This window comes from Sinocyclocheilus grahami, unplaced genomic scaffold, assembly GCF_001515645.1.
Source record: "Sinocyclocheilus grahami isolate Dianchi unplaced genomic scaffold, SAMN03320097.WGS_v1.1 scaffold12.1, whole genome shotgun sequence".
Taxonomy (NCBI): Eukaryota; Metazoa; Chordata; class Actinopteri; order Cypriniformes; family Cyprinidae; genus Sinocyclocheilus; species Sinocyclocheilus grahami.
The window spans coordinates 2,588,902-2,611,483 of record NW_015505191.1 but is presented as its reverse complement, the minus strand read 5'-3'; the positions used below and the strand labels follow the sequence as shown (position 1 = coordinate 2,611,483).

Sequence of the window (22,582 nt, the reverse complement as noted above, 5' to 3'; positions counted from 1 at the left end):
CACCCTGCAAATTAGCCAAGGCGGCCAATAGATCGAGCAAAGCCTTGAACTCACCTCACTTGACACTACCATTGTCGCGCACAAGACCCGGCTCTCCTCGAGCTTTGGGTCGCAGTGGCAGGCCTTAAACGAGCCTGGGCTGCGCCCCAGTTCTCATCGCAGCAAATCCTCATTCGCTTTCCGCTTCGGCTCAACTTTTCACCGCGGCTCTTCCGGCCGCAGCGTCACATGTAGCTGGGCCTCCAGCTCACGTAGCAGTCGCTAGCGCGAGGCTGCCTCCGCTAGCGCCGCAGGCCGTGTTTGCAATTCAATTTTTAGGTAAAGTCACTAAAGGTAGGTCGTTTGTTGTTAAACGACGTGATGACATTATGGATGTTGATGTCATTTTTGTAACCAAGACGCAAAACTGCTTAGAACATACAATGAAATTACTCAAATTTTCTGTATTAATTTTCACTAGCTTTTTACCTGTATTTTTAATTACACATTGTACTCAGATAGACAGATAAGATGAAAAATATTTGATTTTCGTGAAAATAAGTTAAACAGTGTACCATTATAGGTGCAAACTAACAACTAAGGAGTATCATAAAGAAACTTATTATTATTATTATTATTATTATTATTGAACAAGAACAACTAACAACCTAATTCGCATGCGTTGTGCATACTGCTAGGCACCTCTCTCCAAGTCTCTACCAGCTGATGTGCTGCTTGGCTGGCTAGCTGTTTCAATACTTACTATTTATTGCGTGGTTAAGAGGAAAAGCATGTATTTTCGTCATTTTATGATGTTGTCAAAGTCGTCATATTTCTCCTGCTACTTCTAACCTCTCTTCCTCTTCAGTGGTCTCCAGCTCCCATAGCACTCACTAGCGTGAGGCTGCCTCTGCAAGCTGTGCAGGCTGCACAGGCTCTCCAGCATTTCCCCTCGAATATCACAAGCCCCCGTGGCCTACAGCTGCTTACGCTTGCAACACATGCCCTCACATCTCAGTCTTTCCTCCTGTTACTTCTAATCCTTTTTCCTTTTCAGTGGCCTCCAGCTCCCATAGCTCACACTAGCATGAGGCTGCCTCTGCTAGCTGTGCAGGCTGCACAGGCTCTCCAGCATTTCCCCTCGAATATCACAAGCCCCCGTGGCCTACAGCTGCTTACGCTTGCAACACATGCCCTCACATCTCAGTCTTTCCTCCTGTTACTTCTAATCCTTTTTCCTTTTCAGTGGCCTCCAGCTCCCATAGCTCACACTAGCATGAGGCTGCCTCTGCTAGCTGTGCAGGCTGCACAGGCTCTACAGGATGTCACAAACCCCACTCCCTTCCCGTGGCCTACAACAGCTGAAGGAAGCGTGAGGCTGCCTCCGCTTGCAACTCGGGCCCACACATCTCGGGCTTTTCCACCCGTTTCTAATTACTCCTTTTTTCTTTTCAGTGGCCTCCAGCTCCCATAGCAGACACTAACCCAGAAGCCGATTTAAACGTCAGGCTGCCTCTGCTGACAATTGCAGCCCATGCACCTCTTCCTCATAGCTCCCTACTTCATTAAAAATGACGTTGTCTTCCAGATCAAGTTCCAGCTCCCCTCAAGCTTCAAGACGCACCAGGCCGTCAGCAAGCCTGGGCCGCGCCCCAGACTCGGCTGCTCCTCACACTGCATTGCCTCACTCCTCTTCTCAACCAATCACTGCGGCGCCTTCAGCTACAGTGCCGCACGCAACGTTGCCCGCTGGCATAGCTTCCCAAACTCCTATCCTTCCCCCTCCCTTCCTTCTACCTCCGGTCGCAGACCTTAGCGTGAGGCTGCCTCCGCTAGCCGTTCAAGCTCAGCCACCTTACTCTTACCCTTCTGCTACTCCTTTTTCCTATCAATGGCCAGCAGCCCCCGCTGCAGACGTCCAAGCAGGGCATCATCAGCCAGCAATGCAAGCTTACTGGCCTCCACCCTCAATTCCTTCTACCTCTTCCTATGTGCTTCCCTAAGCACCAGAAGCTAAATCCGTGCGTGAGGCTGCCTCCGCATAAGGTTACGGCCCCTTCTTATCTTCCTTCTAACTAGGGATGTACCGATCCCGATACTGGTCTCCTGTACTCGTACTCGTTAAAATGCCCCGATACCAAATGCCGATACCACACAGCATGTGATAAGCGCCATATTCAAACAAAGAAACACCGACAACAGAACAACTGACAGCAAGAAGGAGTTAAGGATGTCTACTACGAAGTATATGTTTGCAATGAATATAACATTAAACATTCAGTATTAATGCCTGTATAGCTGGTGTGCGTGAGCTGATAAACAAAGCACGCTGAGTGGATTGAGCGCGCGGTGTTTTTAACCTGGATCTCGAAACGTCGAGGAGCATCTGATTGGACGACCTCAGTGCTTTGACAGGAGTGTGGACATGTAGAAGCTCTGATAAATAAGGCGGCGCCAACCCATTTAAAATCTTAAAAACAAGCAATAAAATCTTAAAATCAATCCTGAAATGGGCAGGAAGCCAGTGGAGCGAGGAAGTAAGTAAAACAATGCACAAGTTACTTAACAGTAGGGAGAGAGAAAGAGCGAGAGAGAGAGCGTGCGCAATTCTGTTGTGTGATCTTTGATGTTCACCTACTTAGCACACGCATCATTTGGATTAAAACTTAATTGTAAAAATAACACCATTTATAGGGGCATTCACTATAAACATCGTGTATTTTCAACCTTAGACATACATGACTTTCAGGCGAAAGTGAATCTAGCAGTGTGAAATGCGCTAGGCTGTACTACTGTCCTCTCATTCTGCATCAGTACAAATACCTGCAGGCGTTGCGCATGTTTTACTTGCTTCATGAGTGTTTCTGCATTATATGAGTGGCTTTGGAAAATAAATCGCTGCACGTTTCAGATGAAAAAACGCGATTTCTATTTCTGAAAATATCACAGTTAGGAGATTTATAGCGAGTGGTTCCCTGCATTATTACAGCAAAGCGCGTCAATTGAAGTTGAGGTTTGCATGAACCTGGATGACAGCATGCCCAGGAGACTACAGGCTGTCATTAAGGCTAAGGGTTGCCCGACTAAGTAATAGATAGTTGTGTAAATACTGTCATACTAACAGCTGTCTGAATAATTTTTGGTCGATTGTAATCTATTACATACCTTTCTATCAAAATTATCTACAACATTATCAAGATGAATTTTATTCTGACACAGTTTAACTCTGAGTTATTGTCATATTTTATTACCATTTTCAAAACTATAGCGAATAAATTGTGATAATGTGAGAAATGTTGAAGTTGTCTGAATAAATTTTGGTTTGACTGTATCTATTTGATAAATGAAGTTAACCAACTAACATTATACATACCCTTTTGGTTTCTGTACCCAATATTTAAAAAATTTACAAATGCAATAAAAATATTGGTATCGGTACTCTGTATCGGCAAGTACCAAAAATAAAAGTATCGGTATCGGGCGAGTACTGGAAAAAGTGGAATCAGTGCATCCCTACTTCTAACCCTTCTCTCCAATCTAAACCTCAGTACATTTCATTCACAGCAGTCCCACTACCTACCCCACCGAATGCTGCAGCTCAGGAACCAACAAAGAAACACCGACAACAGAACAACTGACAGCAAGAAGGAGTTAAGGATGTCTACTACGAAGTATATGTTTGCAATGAATATAACATTAAACATTCAGTATTAATGCCTGTATAGCTGGTGTGCGTGAGCTGATAAACAAAGCACGCTGAGTGGATTGAGCGCGCGGTGGCGCAGATGCGCGAGCTTGTCGAGTGAATATGCCTTTCTCACAGACATCACTGAAAAGTTTGTAGATCGGTCGGATATGTCAAAAACAAGTAAGTAAAACAATGCACAAGTTACTTAACAGTAGGGAGAGAGAAAGAGCGAGAGAGAGAGCGTGCGCAATTCTGTTGTGTGATCTTTGATGTTCACCTACTTAGCACACGCATCATTTGGATTAAAACTTAATTGTAAAAATAACACCATTTATAGGGGCATTCACTATAAACATCGTGTATTTTCAACCTTAGACCTTTCAGGCTTTCAGGCGAAAGTGAATCTAGCAGTGTGAAATGCGCTAGGCTGTACTACTGTCCTCTCATTCTGCATCAACCTGCAGGCCTGCAGGCGTTGCGCATGTTTTACTTGCTTCATGAGTGTTTCTGCATTATATGAGTGGCTTTGGAAAATAAATCGCTGCACGTTTCAGATGAAAAAACGCGATTTCTATTTCTGAAAATATCACAGTTAGGAGATTTATAGCGAGTGGTTCCCTGCATTATTACAGCAAAGCGCGTCAATTGAAGTTGAGGTTTGCATGAACCTGGATGACAGCATGCCCAGGAGACTACAGGCTGTCATTAAGGCTAAGGGTTGCCCGACTAAGTAATAGATAGTTGTGTAAATACTGTCATACTAACAGCTGTCTGAATAATTTTTGGTCGATTGTAATCTATTACATACCTTTCTATCAAAATTATCTACAACATTATCAAGATGAATTTTATTCTGACACAGTTTAACTCTGAGTTATTGTCATATTTTATTACCATTTTCAAAACTATAGCGAATAAATTGTGATAATGTGAGAAATGTTGAAGTTGTCTGAATAAATTTTGGTTTGACTGTATCTATTTGATAAATGAAGTTAACCAACTAACATTATACATACCCTTTTGGTTTCTGTACCCAATATTTAAAAAATTTACAAATGCAATAAAAATATTGGTATCGGTACTCTGTATCGGCAAGTACCAAAAATAAAAGTATCGGTATCGGGCGAGTACTGGAAAAAGTGGAATCAGTGCATCCCTACTTCTAACCCTTCTCTCCAATCTAAACCTCAGTACATTTCATTCACAGCAGTCCCACTACCTACCCCACCGAATGCTGCAGCTCAGGAACCACCCCCTGTGCCTAATACCATCAAGTCTCTGATTCTCGCAGAAATTCAGAGCGCTGTCTCCAGAGGCGGACCCATCGCCAACCCCAGTACCTCACTATTCACAACTCATATTCCCATAACACATCCCTTAAAACCTCCTCAACGCGTCACTCGGTTCGATCCTCCAAGCAGTTTCACCCAGAACCATCCAATCTTATCTAACTGCTTGGATATGATTTAAAGCTTTACACCTCTCGTACAACCTGCCATTTCCCAATTTCTCCGTCCTTTCAATCACATCTTTTGTTTCCTATCTTAACACCTGTAAGAACCTCCAAGCTCGGTCAATCAAAGGTTATCTAAGCGGCATCCAATTTTTTTCACAAATTAATCTACGGCGCCCCCTCTCCTGAAATAAACAATTCTCAAACATCTCTTTTGATCAAAGGAATTCAGCGCTCTCATCCTCCAAGCCCGGACGCTAGACAGCCGATAACTTTCGACATTCTTTCTAAATGTATCCACATTCTCCGCACAGGGTACCACTGACTTCATACTGCTCGTAGACTCGATGCAATGTTCATACTGGCTTTTTGTGGTTTCCTGAGATGCTTGGAATTCACAATAACTTCTATCCAACCCCAAATTCCATCCAAACCTTTCCGTGCTCGACAGCAAAGCTATCTCCTATTTTATCAAACAAAGTAAATCAGATCAGAAAAAAGAGGTCACCACGTCTATATGTTTAACCTCCCGTCACCAATCCAACCGTATCAGGCCCTTTTTCTTGCCTACAATTCAGAAGCTCTCAGTCTATATCCCCTCTTAACCCTCTTTTTGTCGATGACTGTAACCTCCCCGTCACATGTTTTTGGTTTCAAAAACATCTATCCAAACGATGTTCAATAAACATCGTCCAACTAGTCATACCCGTAGAAAGATTTTCCAGCCACTCCTTCCGAATCGGGGCAGTAACTACAGCAGCTCAAAAAGCCTCTCACAGCAGCAGATCCAAGTTCTTGGTCGATGGTCATCGGACGCCTTCAAGAGCTATATCAGGACCAATAATTTTCACACAAAGAAAGCCCATCTAATTCTGATCAGTTAAATGAAATTTGATGCTGCCGCCGCAGTGCCCTGCTCATTTGATACTGCCGTTGCAGTGCCCCGCTTAATTTGATACTGCCACTGCAGTGCCCTGCTCATTTGATACTGCTGCCGCAGTGCCCCGCTCATTTGATACTGCCGACGCAATGCCCCGCTCATTTGATACAGCCGACGCAGCGCTCTGCTCAATTCAAGCAGTGCCTCCATCCATCGTTTTGAGCCTAATGGTTTATTCCGCATTGGACAGGGCTCTCCCTTCCAGTGCAGCAGAGCCGCGGCTCCCTTCGGTCGCAGCAGGAGCCCTCCATCCGTCGTTTTGAGCCCCATTTGCTTTTTCCACATCGGACAGGGCTCCCCCTTCCAGGGCAGCAGAGCCACAGCTCCCTTCGGTCGTAGTGAGAGCCTTCCATCTGATGCTTTAAACCACACCACGTATTCAGCTGCAAGAGGGACTCTCCCTTCCGGTGCAGCAGAGCCGCAGCTCCCTTCGGACGCAGTGAGAGTCCCTCAGCTGACCTTCCATCGTGCTCCTCATTCGGCAACAGGTAGGGCTTGCCATCCGGCGCAGAGAGTCGCAGCTCCCATTCAAGCACTGCACGACCCCTCCCAGTAGCCCTGCCGCCTCCTCGCACACCCTACTTTTCTTCACAGCACGCATATTTTTGGGGGCTACTTACAATTTTCTCTCCGGCTGCTGTCTCATGCCATTAGCTTCTTTTGGGGAGTTCTCTGGGTTCAGGCTTTAACCCGAGCTCGGAGCCCTCCCTCTGGACAGCACGCCAAATATGCTACTAATTGCTCAATCACATTATATGTTAGTGCGAACTCGTGAAATACCGTCACTCACAGCTGCTTGCACGTGTTTTGCGCATGAGTCGCAAGCAGCCCAAAATTAAACTGCTTAATCAACCATCAATAGCTTTAATCGATTGCATCCCTTATCGACAATTAATCAATCATCGATTAATCGTTGGCATCCCTAGTTCAAAGCCAATAAAGTGACAAAAAAATGCGCGCTCCTCTCACACAGAAACAGAGATGGGGCACACATATAGCTCTGTTGTTTGTGTTTCAACGGCTTAAAATCGATTGTTTTAAAACTGTAGTGCCTAAAAATGTGTGTTCGTGCTACAGAAGTAGTCCCTCGTTTAGGAACGAGCTCCTCGTTTTGTCCTCGCTTGTCGTTCTCCACCTGGTTCTGTCTCCCCTTTATGCCCTGTGGTGGCATGTAAAGAAAGCAGTCTTCCAAATTATGAAAAAGTATTACCATAAACAATGTATTTTGCAACACCACAAAATAAACGATAGAGCATAATATGAAGCGATAGACATTTTTTATTTCGTCCATCAAATATATATCATCATATCGCACAGCCCTAGGTTTACATTATTTTCAAATGCGGCTCACAGGACATTTAATTGAGGAATTGCTGCGATGCGTACAATACTCAGCGCAACGGAAAATTCCCAGATTCAGGGCCATCTGTTTCAGATAAAACTGAATGTGCTTTTAGCGCCATCACTGGACAGTTCACTTTTAAAATGTCATGAAACGTGCAGGAAGCAACATAAAATTAGTTTGCAGAAATGTCACAATATGCACATGTTTACGATGAGCCTGTGCTGAATGAACAGTAGTTCAAATATGTACATTTATGTTATTTTTTTAGAGAATGCCTAATTTTTCAAACTCTAAGTTCAGGGAGCAATGTGTGAATTAGCACAGCTGATAGCTTCATTCACCATCTCTTTGGCAGCTCATTGATTAAGATGAGTCTTTAGCCACTTTCACTGATAACCTTCATGTCTGGAGCTAACCTGCAGTCTGCCATTAAGGCGTTAAAAATGGTAACTTGATGTCTATCTATATTGCAACAGTGAGACTCTCATGCAGATATTTAAATCTACTCAATATTTGGGGCAGGAATTCCCAAGAAGGTGTCAAAGGTCAATTTAGGTCATTGCGCCCAGCCTTGTAAAATATGTAGCCAGTAAATGAAAACTTTAATCCTTATTCAACCATAACAAAGCTGTGACCTTTACATGTTTGTATAAAGAAAGCCAATAAATCATTGTCAGGTTTCTTGAGCTGACTTCATTTCCTGCATTTTCAATCGAAACTCAGTAAGGGAGGATCACCTTGTCAATGTCCTACCACAAACACTTAAAGTCTTGTCTCAGCATGTTTATGATTGTGTCAAGCAGACAGGCTCTTCCATCATTTTGTCCATATAGACCATCACACTACCATTCAAAAGGAGTTTTTAAAAAGATGTCTGTTATGCTCACCAAATCTGCAATTATTTGATAAAAAATATATTGTAAATATTATGTTATATATTATTACAAAACAAATATATATTTTAAAATGCAATTTATTCCTGTGATGGCAAAGCTGAATTTTCAGCAGCCATTACTTCAGTCGTCAGTTTAACATGATACTTCAGAAATCATTCTGTTTTGCTGATTTGGTGCTCGTTTCTTATTATTAATGTTTAAAACAGTTGTGCTGATTAATATTTTTTTGGAAATGATTATGCATTTTTCTCCCAGGATTCTTTTGATGAATAGTAATTTCAAAAGAACAGCATTTATTGGAAATAAACATCTTTTGTAACAATGTATATGTTGTAACTGTAATTTTGCTTAGGATTTTATAGGATCAGGATTTTTGAGGCCGATCACCGATCACAAAAAGCAGTATCTGCCGATACCGATACCAATCTTTTTATAGCCTTTTTTATAATTTATAACATTACTACATTTTCGTGTCAATCCATGTTCATATTTACTGCAAACAATGCGCTGTTACTTTAATTCAGCGCTTGCGAAGGAAACAATCTCTGCACTGCTGCAGACGCACCGCTCCTGAACGCACTGCCGGACCGCCACCGCATGCAGTGAACGCTTTAATCCATTAACATGAATTAAAGGGAAAAATACGCACTGCAAACGGAGTAATGTGACCCTGGCAATATGTGTGTGCGCTGTGAGTGTGCATGAGCGTACTGTCTCCAGGAGAGCGCGCGAGTGCTGAATGGTTAAACACTGGCAAGAATTAAAAAGTAATGCAATTTATTAACTTTAGTGACGATGTGACACTGCCTCGATTGTGCAAGTGACAATTCCTGTGTCAACTGTGCAGCGTGCAGCTCGTTTATAGACAGACGCGATGTGTGGTGATTTGAAGCCATTTACGTATTTTTAGAGAGAAAGAGAGAGTACCTCACCTTCAGCATAATTATTTCACTCGCGCCAGACAGAGAACGAGACGGTGCCGCTGCATGTCATGCCAAACCTCTCACAGCAGCGTCATCAGCTTGAGATCGTTTTTTGAGATCGGCCTTTTTAGAGACCGCCGATCAAACATCCCAACGTGATTATCGGCTGATAGTGATCGGTAGCCGATCTATCAGAGCACCCCTATCCTTAATGCAACCTTGCATTAGTATAAAAAAAACACAATAACCTCAAACTTTTGACTGGTAGTGTATTTGCATTTCTATTAAATGATGCCTGCCCTCACGGGACTGTGGGAAGTAGGAGTGAACCTTGTAAGATGATACAAGACAGATGGATGCTTGTAAATGTTCCATTAAGAGACAAGTAAAATGTTTTCTTTTTGACTTTGTCTGGCAGAGCTCTCTTATTGTGTAATCTGATCTTCAGCAAGGTCACCTCTGATTCAGATCAGATTGCCCCCAGTCAGCTATGGGAACTGTACACGCTGAGAGCTTGTGCTAAATATATCACAGCGCTCCATTTCTCTCACTGCGTCAGTGCACATGTGTGTATGTTTTTTCACGTGTTCACACTTGCAGGTCCGATGGGAGGTCACAGTAAAACAATAACGTGCTGCAAGAATGGCCCCCTCTGGATTTATGCATGCAGTATGTTAAACAGCCAGAAGAAAAGGAGTGTTTTCTGAATTTAGTACCCACCAGATGTGCTCCCTTATGGAGCATTGTTATTTCAACCCATCAAAATGTGGTTCTTAAGATCTTACTAGTGATCCAGGGCTTGCCTTTGTTATTTTGTCAGGTAGGCTGTTCAAAGAGCAAATCAAAAAATGTATCTTTTATCCGTCATTTTTTTCCTTACCATGCCTTTTCCTCTTACACACATCTCATTGAAACTATCATCATCACAAATTACAGCTACTGTGCTTTTCCTCTGGGAGAAAGGACCTGCTCCATTTTTACCCAGAAAAAAACACAGATACACTATATTTGAACACTGCATGTATGTGATATAGTTTCTCATCAGATAAGCTCCGGGGTTGCTACACAGCACGCTAATATTACAGCACAGTCAGAAGACTGGTGTTTTAATAATGAGGCTTCTTTGTCCTGCTCTGTTTTCGACTTCTGGGAGCAAATAATTTAGCTGACAGCCTCTCGGTGACCTCTGTAATATTGCTGATCGTATTAGATGTGTAAGGTTACTGCTGCTGTAGGTGCTGGAGGCTTTTGAGTTACTGAGCAGACTGTTTTTATATCAAAAAACTGTTTACAGAAGTGTTGACGTACACAGGAGAGAACAGCTTGTACTGCGAGAGCTGATAACAGGACGGGCCAGGATCAAGTCCTCTCTAAATCCTACAAAACATTCCTTGAAATAGTCCTTGAAGGCAGTGGCCAAGCACAGGCTGTATTCATGAAGCTGCTGTATTTCAGTGTGTTCTCAGCGGCACCCCTGGAGGTGCAGTCGCCCCACTGGCTATGTGCACTTTCCATATCATTTCCATTAGGTGCGCTACTTAAATTATAATGTTACTGTTTTGCTCATACAGTTTCTTTGAGAGAGATTTGAGCACCATATTTTCTGTTCATGCTATTCCTCTACTGTGCCGGCACTGGAAAGTGGCAACCTGCAGCTTTGAAAAAAATCCCACTTTCTTTGTACCTGGTTCCGATGATAAAAAAATGTGTACGGGCCTAAATGAGATTGTGCTTTACCACTACCACTTACTGATTGAATCTCTCACGAAAATTCATACTGTAAGCATTAAAGGTACGTTCAGGGTTGGCCCCTCATGGGCTCTGCAGTGTCAAGCATTTGACTGAGTTACTAATAATAGCAACAATAATATGTACGTTATATAGTGTTTTTAACAAATGTTCAGACTAGTTGACAAAACATTAATAAGTACATTTAAACAAAAAAAACACACAAGCAAAACTATAGGCTAACAACAAGCACAATTACTCCACAAATAACCTTTTATTCAACCTCATGTCTTTCGAAACATGTATGACTTTATTTCTTCCATGGTGCAAAAAAGGAGTTGACCACAGCTGTGAAGTGAAATTTTCATTGGACAGTGATTTTAGTTTCAGTCTGTTCCTCTCACATGTGATATGGAGTCATTTTAAGATGTGCCTTAACTGTATAAAGGAACATAAACCATTTTTGAGACTTCTCTGCGTTTTGCAGAAGAAAGTCATATGTTCAGGTCTATACTGACATCAGAGTGAGTAATTGAGAGTAGTGGTTATCAGATATTGGTTTTTTGACAGCCGATGCCGATGCCGATATCTTGGAAAGCAGGGGAGCTGATGGCCGATATAAAGCCGATATAATTTTGTTTATTTTAATTATTATTTAAGAAATTTTAAATAATTTGAAAATGGATTAAAAAATAAATGTGTAAAATAAACATTTATACTTTAAATGACAAAGTATTTTTCACAAATAAATAAATATTTAATAAATATATAATTAAAAAGGAAGTAAACACTGTAACCAACAGGGCACTCAGTAATCTGGGAAGTTTGTGTGCATTGGGATTTGGAAATCATATTTTTTTAAATAAAGCCAAGGTAACACTAATTTTACATACAGCACACAGTGAAAATGACATGAATATGACATTGGGCAAAAGCATGAAGCGCAGCATATTTAGAAATCATGAGTTTTAGGTTTGTCGATTGTGCATCTCCAGTGAGGCTGAACTCTCCTCCTGTTCGCATTCAATTCACACGGGCCGACCGTCATGCAGAGAACACGCAATCATGCAGGATACAAATGCACACTTCACAAGATCTCACAGCTGGATCCAACTAAGTTTGCAAATTTTTTTCAATTGAATGTTCATTATTCATTCAAAGATTTGTTTAAATGATATGAATGCGTATTTGCTGAATGCTGACAGCAAATGAGAAAGTATTATAATGTTTGCCTTTCTATAACTAATAATATAAAAGTAATCGTTATAATACCTTTTTGTATACATTTTAATTCCTTTGTTTAACAGTTCTTTCTGATTATTAGACAGATTTCTGTCCGTATTAGACAGAACTGTTAAGGACGTCAGCAAACAAGGAGAATGTGAACACTGTGCTCAGGTGCTGCCTCTCTCAGTGCCGTCAAAATTAAAGTCCCACCTCGAACTCATCGGCCAAACAGAAAAACTTATCGGCCGATGCCGATATTTGAAAAATGACACATATCGGCCGATATATTGGCCTTGGGGATATACAAGGTTATTTTCGTAAAGGAAAACTAAAACTAAGACGAAAACGATTGGTCAAAAAACATTATCGTAAACTGAAATAAAATAAAAACATCAAAATAAATGAAAAACTCAAATGAAACTAAACTAACAACAGTTATTGTAAAACTAACTGAAATAAAATAATAATTATAAAAAATAAAAAATAGTTTTCGTAATCATTACGTTCTCACCCTGTGGTGGAAAAAGATATGAGCTGTGTGTCGGAATCTACATTTGTTATTGTATTTCTGATGTTATCTATTTTATCAGTGAAGAAATTCACACGTGAGGTTATTTGATGGAGAGACGCAAAAAGCAGAGTCCTGCACGGGTCCTGTTAGGTAAACCTGCATCTGTAGTACATAGGCCTAACAGAACACCCGACCCTTTATCCGACAGCAGCCAGCACTATTTGATTCTGTACCCGACTCGTTTGACATAAAGACCTGAACCGCGCCCGCATTAAATAGGCTACTGCATCAGTAAGGCAAAATTATTTATTTTCTCATGTAACACATTATTTTCTCATCAAACCAAAATAGGCATTTTAAGTTGGTGCTTTGAAGAAAAATAGACAAGCAGCGCAACAGAACAAAGTATCCTTACTGTAAACTATAAAAACTTTTGCCCACATCTTGTGAACAGTCCGCCAGGCTGTTTTGAACATGTGTATAAACTACACGCTTATAATTCTTCATAAAAGAAAATAACATATTTAAATATGACTTTCATGTTAAATGCCATTGTCTCTCCTTAAACTCTACAGTGTGTGGCCGTTAGTCCTTTACAGAAGCATTAAAAATAGCCAAAAATAATTAGCCTACTAAAACTAAAACTGAAACTAAACTATATAAAAACTAAATAGAAATGTGTTCACAAAATAAAAACTAAACTAAAACTAACAAAATTATTAATGAAACTAATAAAAACGAAACTAAATTTTATTGCAAATTTGAAAACGATATTAAAATAAAACTAATTTAAAAATGCAAAACTATAATAACATTGGCGATATATCGGTCGACCACTAATTGAGAGTAATAATTGATGACAAAATTATTATTATTTTTTTTAAATTACAAAATTTTTGGGTGAGCTATCCTATTAATAAATAAATGTTATGCATCCATGCTGATAGTTTTCAGTATATGAAGAACAAACACAGAAGAACCAGTGAAACATTAGAACAAAAAAACCTTACTGAATTCTCTTTTAAACACCAATGTTGTCTCACATGATTCATTTCAGCATCTGCTGAGAAAAATTGTCACCAAAGATTGAAAAGAAATGAAAAGAAAAGCTAACATGTTAATCTCTCTTCTCTCTCGCTTGCAGGACATCAGTGCAACTGTAGTGCTGAGGGTTCGGAGGACCAAGATACCTGCGACTCTGTCACAGGTCAGTGTTTATGCCTAACTGGATACACGGGGCAGCGTTGTGATGAATGTGCTGATGTGCATTTCACCAACGGAACCGGCGGCTGTCAGGCCTGTGACTGTGACTCCTATGGAGCTGTGAGTCAACTCTGCAATAGGTGAGTATCTGCTCTTCTCACACTAATTACATCACCCTTGTTTCATTCAGAACTATGCGTATCAAGATGACTTGTTGGAAAATTTCCTCAGCAACCAAAGGATTTTAATAAAAGCATTTAATAGCAATGTTCCCTGCTTTATAATGTATTCTTTAAATGTCACATGCAGTAAATGGCATGCACTCGTAAAAATTCAGCATGTTAGAGAAGCTTCACCTATCTGAACTATGAGCTGTGTGTCTTTGTTATCTGGCAGCATTTCATGTTTTGTTTCTGATTCTGGCTCGTAGTGTAAAGCTGTACTTACCGTATGTCTCATGTTTGTCCTTAATTTGACATCTGCATAAATGCAGTCAGCAGGCATGGAGAGATCGTTCTCTACACTGCAGTAGAGTGGCTACTGGATAGGGTTGTGCAATTAATCGAAATCGTCATAAAATCGCGATTTGAGCGTATGCGATTTTCTAAATCGCTTTATAGCACGATTTTCCGCACCCCCGACCTCCAGCAGTATGTTATCCAAACCAATCAGAATGCAGCGCGCCTAAATGGAGCACGAGAACAGAACAGACCGGGCAGGCATACAAACGTAACACCAGGTTCACACACTCCATCTGTGGTGCGTATATTTTCCGCGCCCATGTTAATGGATCAGAGCGTTCACACTGCATGCGATTGCGGTCCGGCAGTGCGCTCCAGGAGCGGTGCGTCTGCAGCAGTCATGCTGCGATCGTTTCCACACGGAGTCTATGTCTGCTGTGCTGCATGCGCATGTAAAAAATAACATGGATTGGCACGGAAATTTAGTAATTACACCATAAATGCATATAATTAAAGTCTACTGTTTCACAGTCAACACATGGCTTTTTGGCTAGATTTAAAAAAAGGAAAAGTGCACTTTTAGATAAACAAGGCAATAATAGATGGCTTATTTTTTTGATGTAAGTACATAGTAGTTAATGTCTCTTAATATAAAGTGGGACCTGCCATTTTTTTCACTGACGAAAACTATGATGAAATCTATTGACATTTTCATCATGAATAAAAAAGAGATGAAAACGTTAGGGAGGGACGATTTGGAAAGAGATTCTTTCAGAATGAATCTGTTTTGTGGTTAGGAAGTTAGATGCGTAGTTGCGTATGAACCGGCGGGACATAAGCTAACATACACTTGCTGCATGTCTCATAAAACATTCAAAAATGTCAATATGTGGGAGTAAGATATTTAGTGGACTAAAACTAGACTAAAACTAAAAACAATTCAGATGATTAAAATTTTAATATAAAGGCATGTTGTGTGTCATCGCAGTTAAATCTGTGTCTATCATGATAAAACCTTAATATCAAACCTATATAATGAGTTTGGAAATTTTAGAGAAATGCTTAATAAATGCACTGTAACTAAACTCATTCAATTTTAGCTGTCTAAATTTACTGTAGATATAGTAGACTAAAACTAAAAACAATTCAGATGATTAAAATATGACTAAAACTAAACGGTATTTTAGTCAAAAGACTATGACTAGAACTAAATCAAAATTTGCTGTCAAAATAACACTGGGGCACAGAAGCCGAATATTGTCATAGCAAACCGCCACACATTCTTAGAAATGTGACACTTTTTAATTCACAACATTACACTTCATCATATTACATATCCGACAAGGAAATACAAATATTTGAACTATCTATCTATCTATCTATCTATCTATCTATCTATCTCAAAAGACTATGACTAGAACTAAATCAAAATTTGCTGTCAAAATAACACTGGGGCACAGAAGCCGAATATTGTCATAGCAAACCGCCACACATTCTTAGAAATGTGACACTTTTTAATTCACAACATTACACTTCATCATATTACATATCCGACAAGGAAATACAAATATTTGAACTATCTATCTATCTATCTATCTATCTATCTATCTATCTATCTATCTATCTATCTATCTATCTATCTGTATCTGTCTGTCTGTCACAGCATCCACAGTGAACTTCATGTTGGCTGATTGTTTTATGCTCCAATGTCTTCTCGGTGTCTACATGTGACAGTTTCTCACTATGTACATACATCTGTATGTGTAAAGCAGACTTGAGAGTGCAAGGGTAAAGTTAGTGACTCCACATGCTGAGTAATTATAGCTTTCCCACTGCAGGCGGCTGCAGATGGAAACAGGATAGCCGCAGTCGTGCGAGAGTCAACCATCCGCTTGTGTTTGATTTGGAGCGGGCTCAAAGACTGCAGCCCCCCTCTGCTTACCCTGACATGAAGAAAGGTATCATAATTCACAGCATTCCCACTCCCTCTCTAAACACTGGCTGTAGAGAGCTTTCATTACAGTACCCAATCTGTCATTGATAAAAGCCTGCTGTGTCTGTCGTGTTTGAGTAGTATGTGCTTTTTAGGGTAAGAAACATGCAATTGGGACAAGCATGAAGAGTCTAAAATGTTAAGATATTCAAGAAAATTGCATATGAATGTTTGTGTCATTTGCTACATGGTGATTAATGAGTCCATGCTGAGAATACTTTTCCATACTTAATCACAGATCACAGCATCCATCAAAATACAGAATAAAAGTGACAGGTCATTAACCCAAGGTGCTATAGATGTACATTTCATGCTGTAGGCTTTCATGCTACACACACAGGCATACAAGACACCCTAGCAGCCCCACAGTGAGTGGGGGCCCTGACCCTGAATGCCACTCACAGTCAATTTTATTATGCTTAAATTTGCTATGTAGAACGATTCTGCTTCCCACAGAAGTCACATGAAAGCATCAAGTACACTACCTACACAACCTAAACGTATTTAGAGTAGCAAGAAACAATCAATACATCACACATATGAATGTTTATTATTGATTCACACGGAAAACGAGAACTGTGCTGAATGACATGACTGAGCGGTGTGAAGTGTGAAGACAGCCTTTGTCAGTCGAACTGCTTCCCTGTGAAGCAAAGGAAAGATTCAAGAACAGCGTTCCATTCAAGAATTGTGTCCGTCTTGTTTGTATCATGGTTTATTTGAGTGGTTTAACATTTACATCACTTGAGCATGACGTCACTACTTGTGGATAGGGCCCCATCTCATGGTTTGTGGAGGAGGGGGAGCCCACGATTTGCGGTACACTACACAAGTCTAGATGTTACCATATGACAAAGAAGCTGTGTCTAGTTAAAGCTCTGCATTTGCAGACTGTCGGCAAACAGCGTATTATTGACCAGTAGCTGCTAGAAATGTTGCTCTTTGTCTGAACACGCTACTTCACTGGCTCCCTATTGTCATATCAAAAACATTTTCTACACATTGGCATTTGTTTTTGGCAGAAATACTTTTTGTTTTGATTTCTTCATTAGGGCTAAGCAGTGAAACAGAATCACAAATCAATTTGATTCACAGGCTCTTGATTCTTTTTTCATTCTTATCTTGATTCAATTCGATATCACTTCACATCCAGTACATATCAGGTATAGTACATTAATTTTTCATAAGGAAAAAAGCTCTAAATAGTGGTAAACTGTCCTGGAAACCATGTCAGTTGATACATAACTATAATATGTTTTTACTGTAATATATAATGAATATGAATCATAAAATGAATATGTAACATACTGTAGAGAAGCACCGATTGCAATTTTCTTGGCTGATTCCGATTTCCGATTTTCTGTCAGTGTGATTTTCCACTAATTTTCAGATTTTCCTTCTAATAACTATAATTGACAGCATGTACAAACAAAAATATATAATTTATCAATGCAAACCATTATTTACATAATAAAAGAAATGATTAAACATTACAACTCCAGGGCTCGCAAAATCGCTAGCCCGACGTCCCGGGGCTATTGTGTTTTCCAGTCGGGCTACCAAAATGTATCACCGCCCTGCCCAACGGGCTATCTTGAACAGTGATATAAAATTTCTTCCTTGATTTGTGTTGTTCACTAGCTTGTATGGGTAAAACGGATCATAATTGATAGTTTGCACGTGTTTCTAAGTCTTGCCGATTTAAACATTCAAGTGTTTTAAACCATTCACGTGCATTCGGAGCTGAGCGCACTCATTCAAAGAGTGCACAGAGAGCCGCGTTTCAGACAATGCGCATACACAGAATCGATTCCTCTTTCGCATATCCTTGCATCTGAATGAACACATACACACAAATTATCTCAAAATAACTGTCTCAGCAAGTATTCTTGTAAACACAGTCATTTATATCTTAAGTGAGAGTAAACAGTGGTGAAAGAAATCTCAAGTGCATCATAGTGCATTCGGTCTTAAAGGGGCAGCAGCCTATAAATACCTGCTTTTACATAAGCGCCACCTGCTGTCAGAGAGTGATATTTGTCAAGTCAAGTCAAGTCAAGTCTGCTTTATTGTCAATTCTTCCACATGTACAGCACATACACAGAGAGAATTGAATTTGCGTTACTCTCAGACCCTTGGTGCATACAGATAACACTACAGTAGAACATAAATACAGATAGATACAGATTAAATACAAAATACAACTATACAAATATACAAATAAGGTAAAATGTAAAAAATATATATATAAAGCACAAGGCATATGGCAGATAAAGTGCAAAACCAGTAAAGTAAACAACAGTGCAGATATAATAATTGTTGTGCAAAAAAATGATTTGTAGTGTAAAAGAGCTTATTCAGACTGATTGATTAAAGTGACAGTGTGTGTATGTATTAGGGAGGGGGGAGTGGGAGAGTCCGTCAGAGGGTCACTATGCGTTGAAGTGTCTTGCGGCAGGATGCGTTGCAGGCGCCATACCACACAGTGATGCAGCTGGTCAGGATGCTCTCGATGGTGCCTCTGTAGAAGGTGCACATGATGGGGGCCGGGGCTCTGGCTCTTCTCAGTTTGCGGAGGAAGTAGAGACGCTGCTGTGCTTTCTTGGCCAGTGCTGCGGTGTTGTCAGTCCAGGAGAGATCCTCTGTGATGATGATTTGCTTCTCATTCACAAAGCAAAAATCTGACCATTCTGTTTTTGCTTCAAATTTCGAAATTATACAATCTAATTCCAATCTAAATAACATGTATTTAGCATCTTTGTTTGGATCGTGATTAAAATGCTGTGGTTGCCTCTGATTTTAAATGGAAAAGGCACAGCCAAAGCCTTAGTTTGTTTATATGAAGAAATTTATTTTATTTGTATTAGATAATAAAAGAACACCTTTTCATTTATAATTTGTCTTAAATCTCATTTAATTCACAAAGATTAATTGTGAGAAAATTGTATTGTGAAATCAGTATCGTGAATTGTATCGCATCACATCATCGCCTCGCATTGTGAGTTGAGTGAATCATTACATCCCTATATGCTACTAGTTTTTGCCGTGGTCTCAAAGAAGTATTCTGTTATTTAAATAATAATGAACCGTATTTTTTTGCTCATCTGCAAAATGATCCGATCTGTTACTCAAAATCTGATATGATAATGCAATATGATCCGAGCCGTGGATTTTGTGATCCATTGCACCCCTACTCTCTTGTCTTGTAATTTGAAGAAAAAAAGCAATCACTGAAGTTTTTAATCATGCTGATTTGTCCGCAGTGAAGTTCAGCCGATGTCTTTTTTTTTCTTTTTTTTTTTTCTTAAATTCATTTTGGGCTACCAAAATCTGAAGAATGTCTGCCCCAAAGGGCTACCATCGATTTTGAAATTTTGCAAGCCCTGAACTCCCCCAATCTGGTCTAAGTTACAGATGTTCTCTCACTTAAAGGGGTGGTTCACAGAACCATGGATAAATGTGTTTTTCTATGGGGTTTTTTCTAGGTTCGATTGTGTTTATGGGGCGCAGTCTAACATGTTAATGCTTCATTTTAAAAAAAAACATTATTTTTCACATAATTGACCTTTATTCCACACCGCTCTGTCCCTTCTCTGAGAAACGCGCTTATCATTTCCTTCTTTCATGAAGCCCCTCCCTCAGAAATAGGCGATGTGCTCTGATTAGTTAGCTAGCCCAGTGTGTTGTGATTGGCTAAACCATATTAAAAGTCGTTAATATCACTTATCAGTTTGAGTCCGATTGAGAAGCAGAGGATATTATTGAAGAGGATCGTGCAGAGCCTGTGCAATTACGGCTTTTAATGGTAGGCCTCTGTTTTTTGTTTGTTGTTGTCTCATACTTTTAGATCTGCTGTTATTTGTAAATGCTACTGCTTATGTTAGCTTTTAATATACGGTTTTATCCTGATTAAAGCTTTAATACAGTATGGCAACTGCACACGCATCCATGTTTAACGCTTCTCATAGCTATGTGAAAATAAGTGTATAATTGTAACAGTTCATTGTTGGAGCTGAACTGAATGAGAGAGAGAGCGAGAGAGCAGAGCGTGTGCAGAGCAGGGGGATGCGAGGAACAGTATTAAGAACCGCTGCTTTAGAACATTGATTTTGAAACTTGTGAATCCATTAGAATCGTTAGAAGACAGAATGCGATTCATGAAGGAATAGATTTTTACATGCACCTCTAGTTTTCTCTTCCTCTTCAGGCCTCGCCCCCTTTGTTGCCTTTTCCCGAGGGCGGGTTTATCTGGGTTTGTGATGTCGCGAACCCGGGAAGTAACTTGTTGTAGTCCCTACCAGCCGTTTTTGTAGGCATTAAACTGCCAGAATTTTAAAAGACAATATCTCCCTTTGCATTGAACTTTCAGCTTTGTAACTTTGTAGTCCCTACAGTTAGAAGACAGAATCGCGATTCATGAAGGAATAGATTTTTACGTGCACCTCTAGTTTTCTCTTCCTCTTCTGACCTCGCCCCCTTTGCTGCCTTTTCCCGAGGGTGGGGTTTATCTGGGTTTGTGATGTCACAAACTCGGGAAGTAACTTGTTGTAGTCCCTACCAGCCGTTTTTGTAGGCATTAAACTGCCAGAATTTTAAAAGACGATATCTCCCTTTGCATTGAACTTTCAGCTTTGTAACTTTGCAGATATTGTTTATGCTCAAACAGCAACATTACACTCTAAATAATGTTAAAAAAGTGAAATCGCAATGAACCACCCCTTTAATAGATCATTAAAGATCACGAACACGATTCAAACACTAACGTGATTCTATTCCTTAGTCACAATGATTCGTCTGTTTCATTCCTCAACCTTTGACGTGTGCGATCAATGTTGTGATCACTTGGTTCGTCCATGCAGCGCATGATCACACCAGTGTGATTTGAGCATTTAAATCTGCGTTCACGCTGTCACTGACCTAAAGAGAGCAGCTGTCATATGTGATGAATGAAACAGCTTCACAGTCTTTTCAGCCACACAGTATCATTATTTCGGTGTTACAAATATTCAAATCAGAAGTACTGGGATAAAAGTTTATAGTTCAGATATAAACTGTGTGTACGATGTGTATGGTAGCGATTAAAATAGAGTAAATCACCTTTTGAAAGTATATTGACACTTCAAATGAAGATTTATCGATTACATTGTTATGCCAATAGGTGGCGAAAAGGGGCTGTTAAAATGTATTTGTCTTTGAATCATACAAGAGATTTGTTCAAGAACGCGGATTCATCCAGTAATGAAACAAGTCATTGAATCATTCGTTCATAAATTACATGTGATTTTGTAATTTACATGTGATAGTTGTCTAATGTTTTTTCTTCAGAATCATGAGAGCACCACAACTTCCATTGGGGGAAAAAAAAGAAAGGGAAAAAAAAACTAAATGAATCCAGAATCGTGCAGTTCTATTTTGCACAGGAACAGCTCTTAAAGAGTCCAGTTTTTATGGCTTTCCTGATTAGGTAAATGTAGTGTTATGTTACATACTATTTACAAGTCATTTTATTGACATCTTTATGCAGTTGAAAACCTGATTGATCGGTTACATGAGACATAATACATGTCGTTAAGTTGTACTGTTTTTTTTTTCAACATACCTCCTGGTTTTGCTTTGTTTTTCGTGCTGTAATTAGTAGTAAATAGAAAAAGATGATCAAGTGTGTAGAATGTTTAGAATAGCAACTAATGTGGCTACAGAGAGTTGTCACTCCACATTAACGAGTAACAAAATGACATTGTTTGAATCTCATGATAAAATTGACAGAATCTGAAAGCTGAAACTTTGTTTAATATCAAAAGTAACAAAGTACAAAACTTACTGCTATTATTTGATGGCATGCACATGCACAAATAATGTTTAGTGAAGCTCTTTTCTCACATCAACAGAAAGCGGCATAGACTACAAGGCTGATCTTGGCATTTAAGAATCGATATTGGGGTAACACTTTAGTATAGGGACCAATTCTCACTATTAACTAGTTGCTTAGTAGCATGCATATTACTAGCTTATTGGCTGTTTATTAGTACTTATAAAGCACATATTCTGCATGACCATACTACACATCCTTAATCCTACCTCATACCTAAACTTAACAACTACCTTACTAACTATTAATAAGCAGTTATTTAGGAGTTTACTGAGGCAAAAGTCATAGTTAATAGTTAGTTAATAGTGTGAACTGGACCTTAAAATAAAGTGTAATTGGTTCATCAAAAAAAGGTTGATCAAAATT

At 39.7% G+C, this 22,582-nt stretch overlaps 1 protein-coding gene across 2 annotated transcripts in view; it reads left to right on the top strand.

The window, feature by feature from the left end:
* LOC107597375 (multiple epidermal growth factor-like domains protein 9) overlaps positions 1-22,582 on the top strand; it is a 116,051-nt gene that overhangs the window by 6,294 nt on the left and 87,175 nt on the right. For both annotated transcript variants that reach the window (XM_016288411.1, XM_016288403.1), the window contains exon 2: positions 13,835-14,033. In XM_016288411.1, coding sequence (XP_016143897.1) covers positions 13,835-14,033 — 199 coding nt within the window. The remainder of the gene's footprint in view (positions 1-13,834; positions 14,034-22,582) is intronic.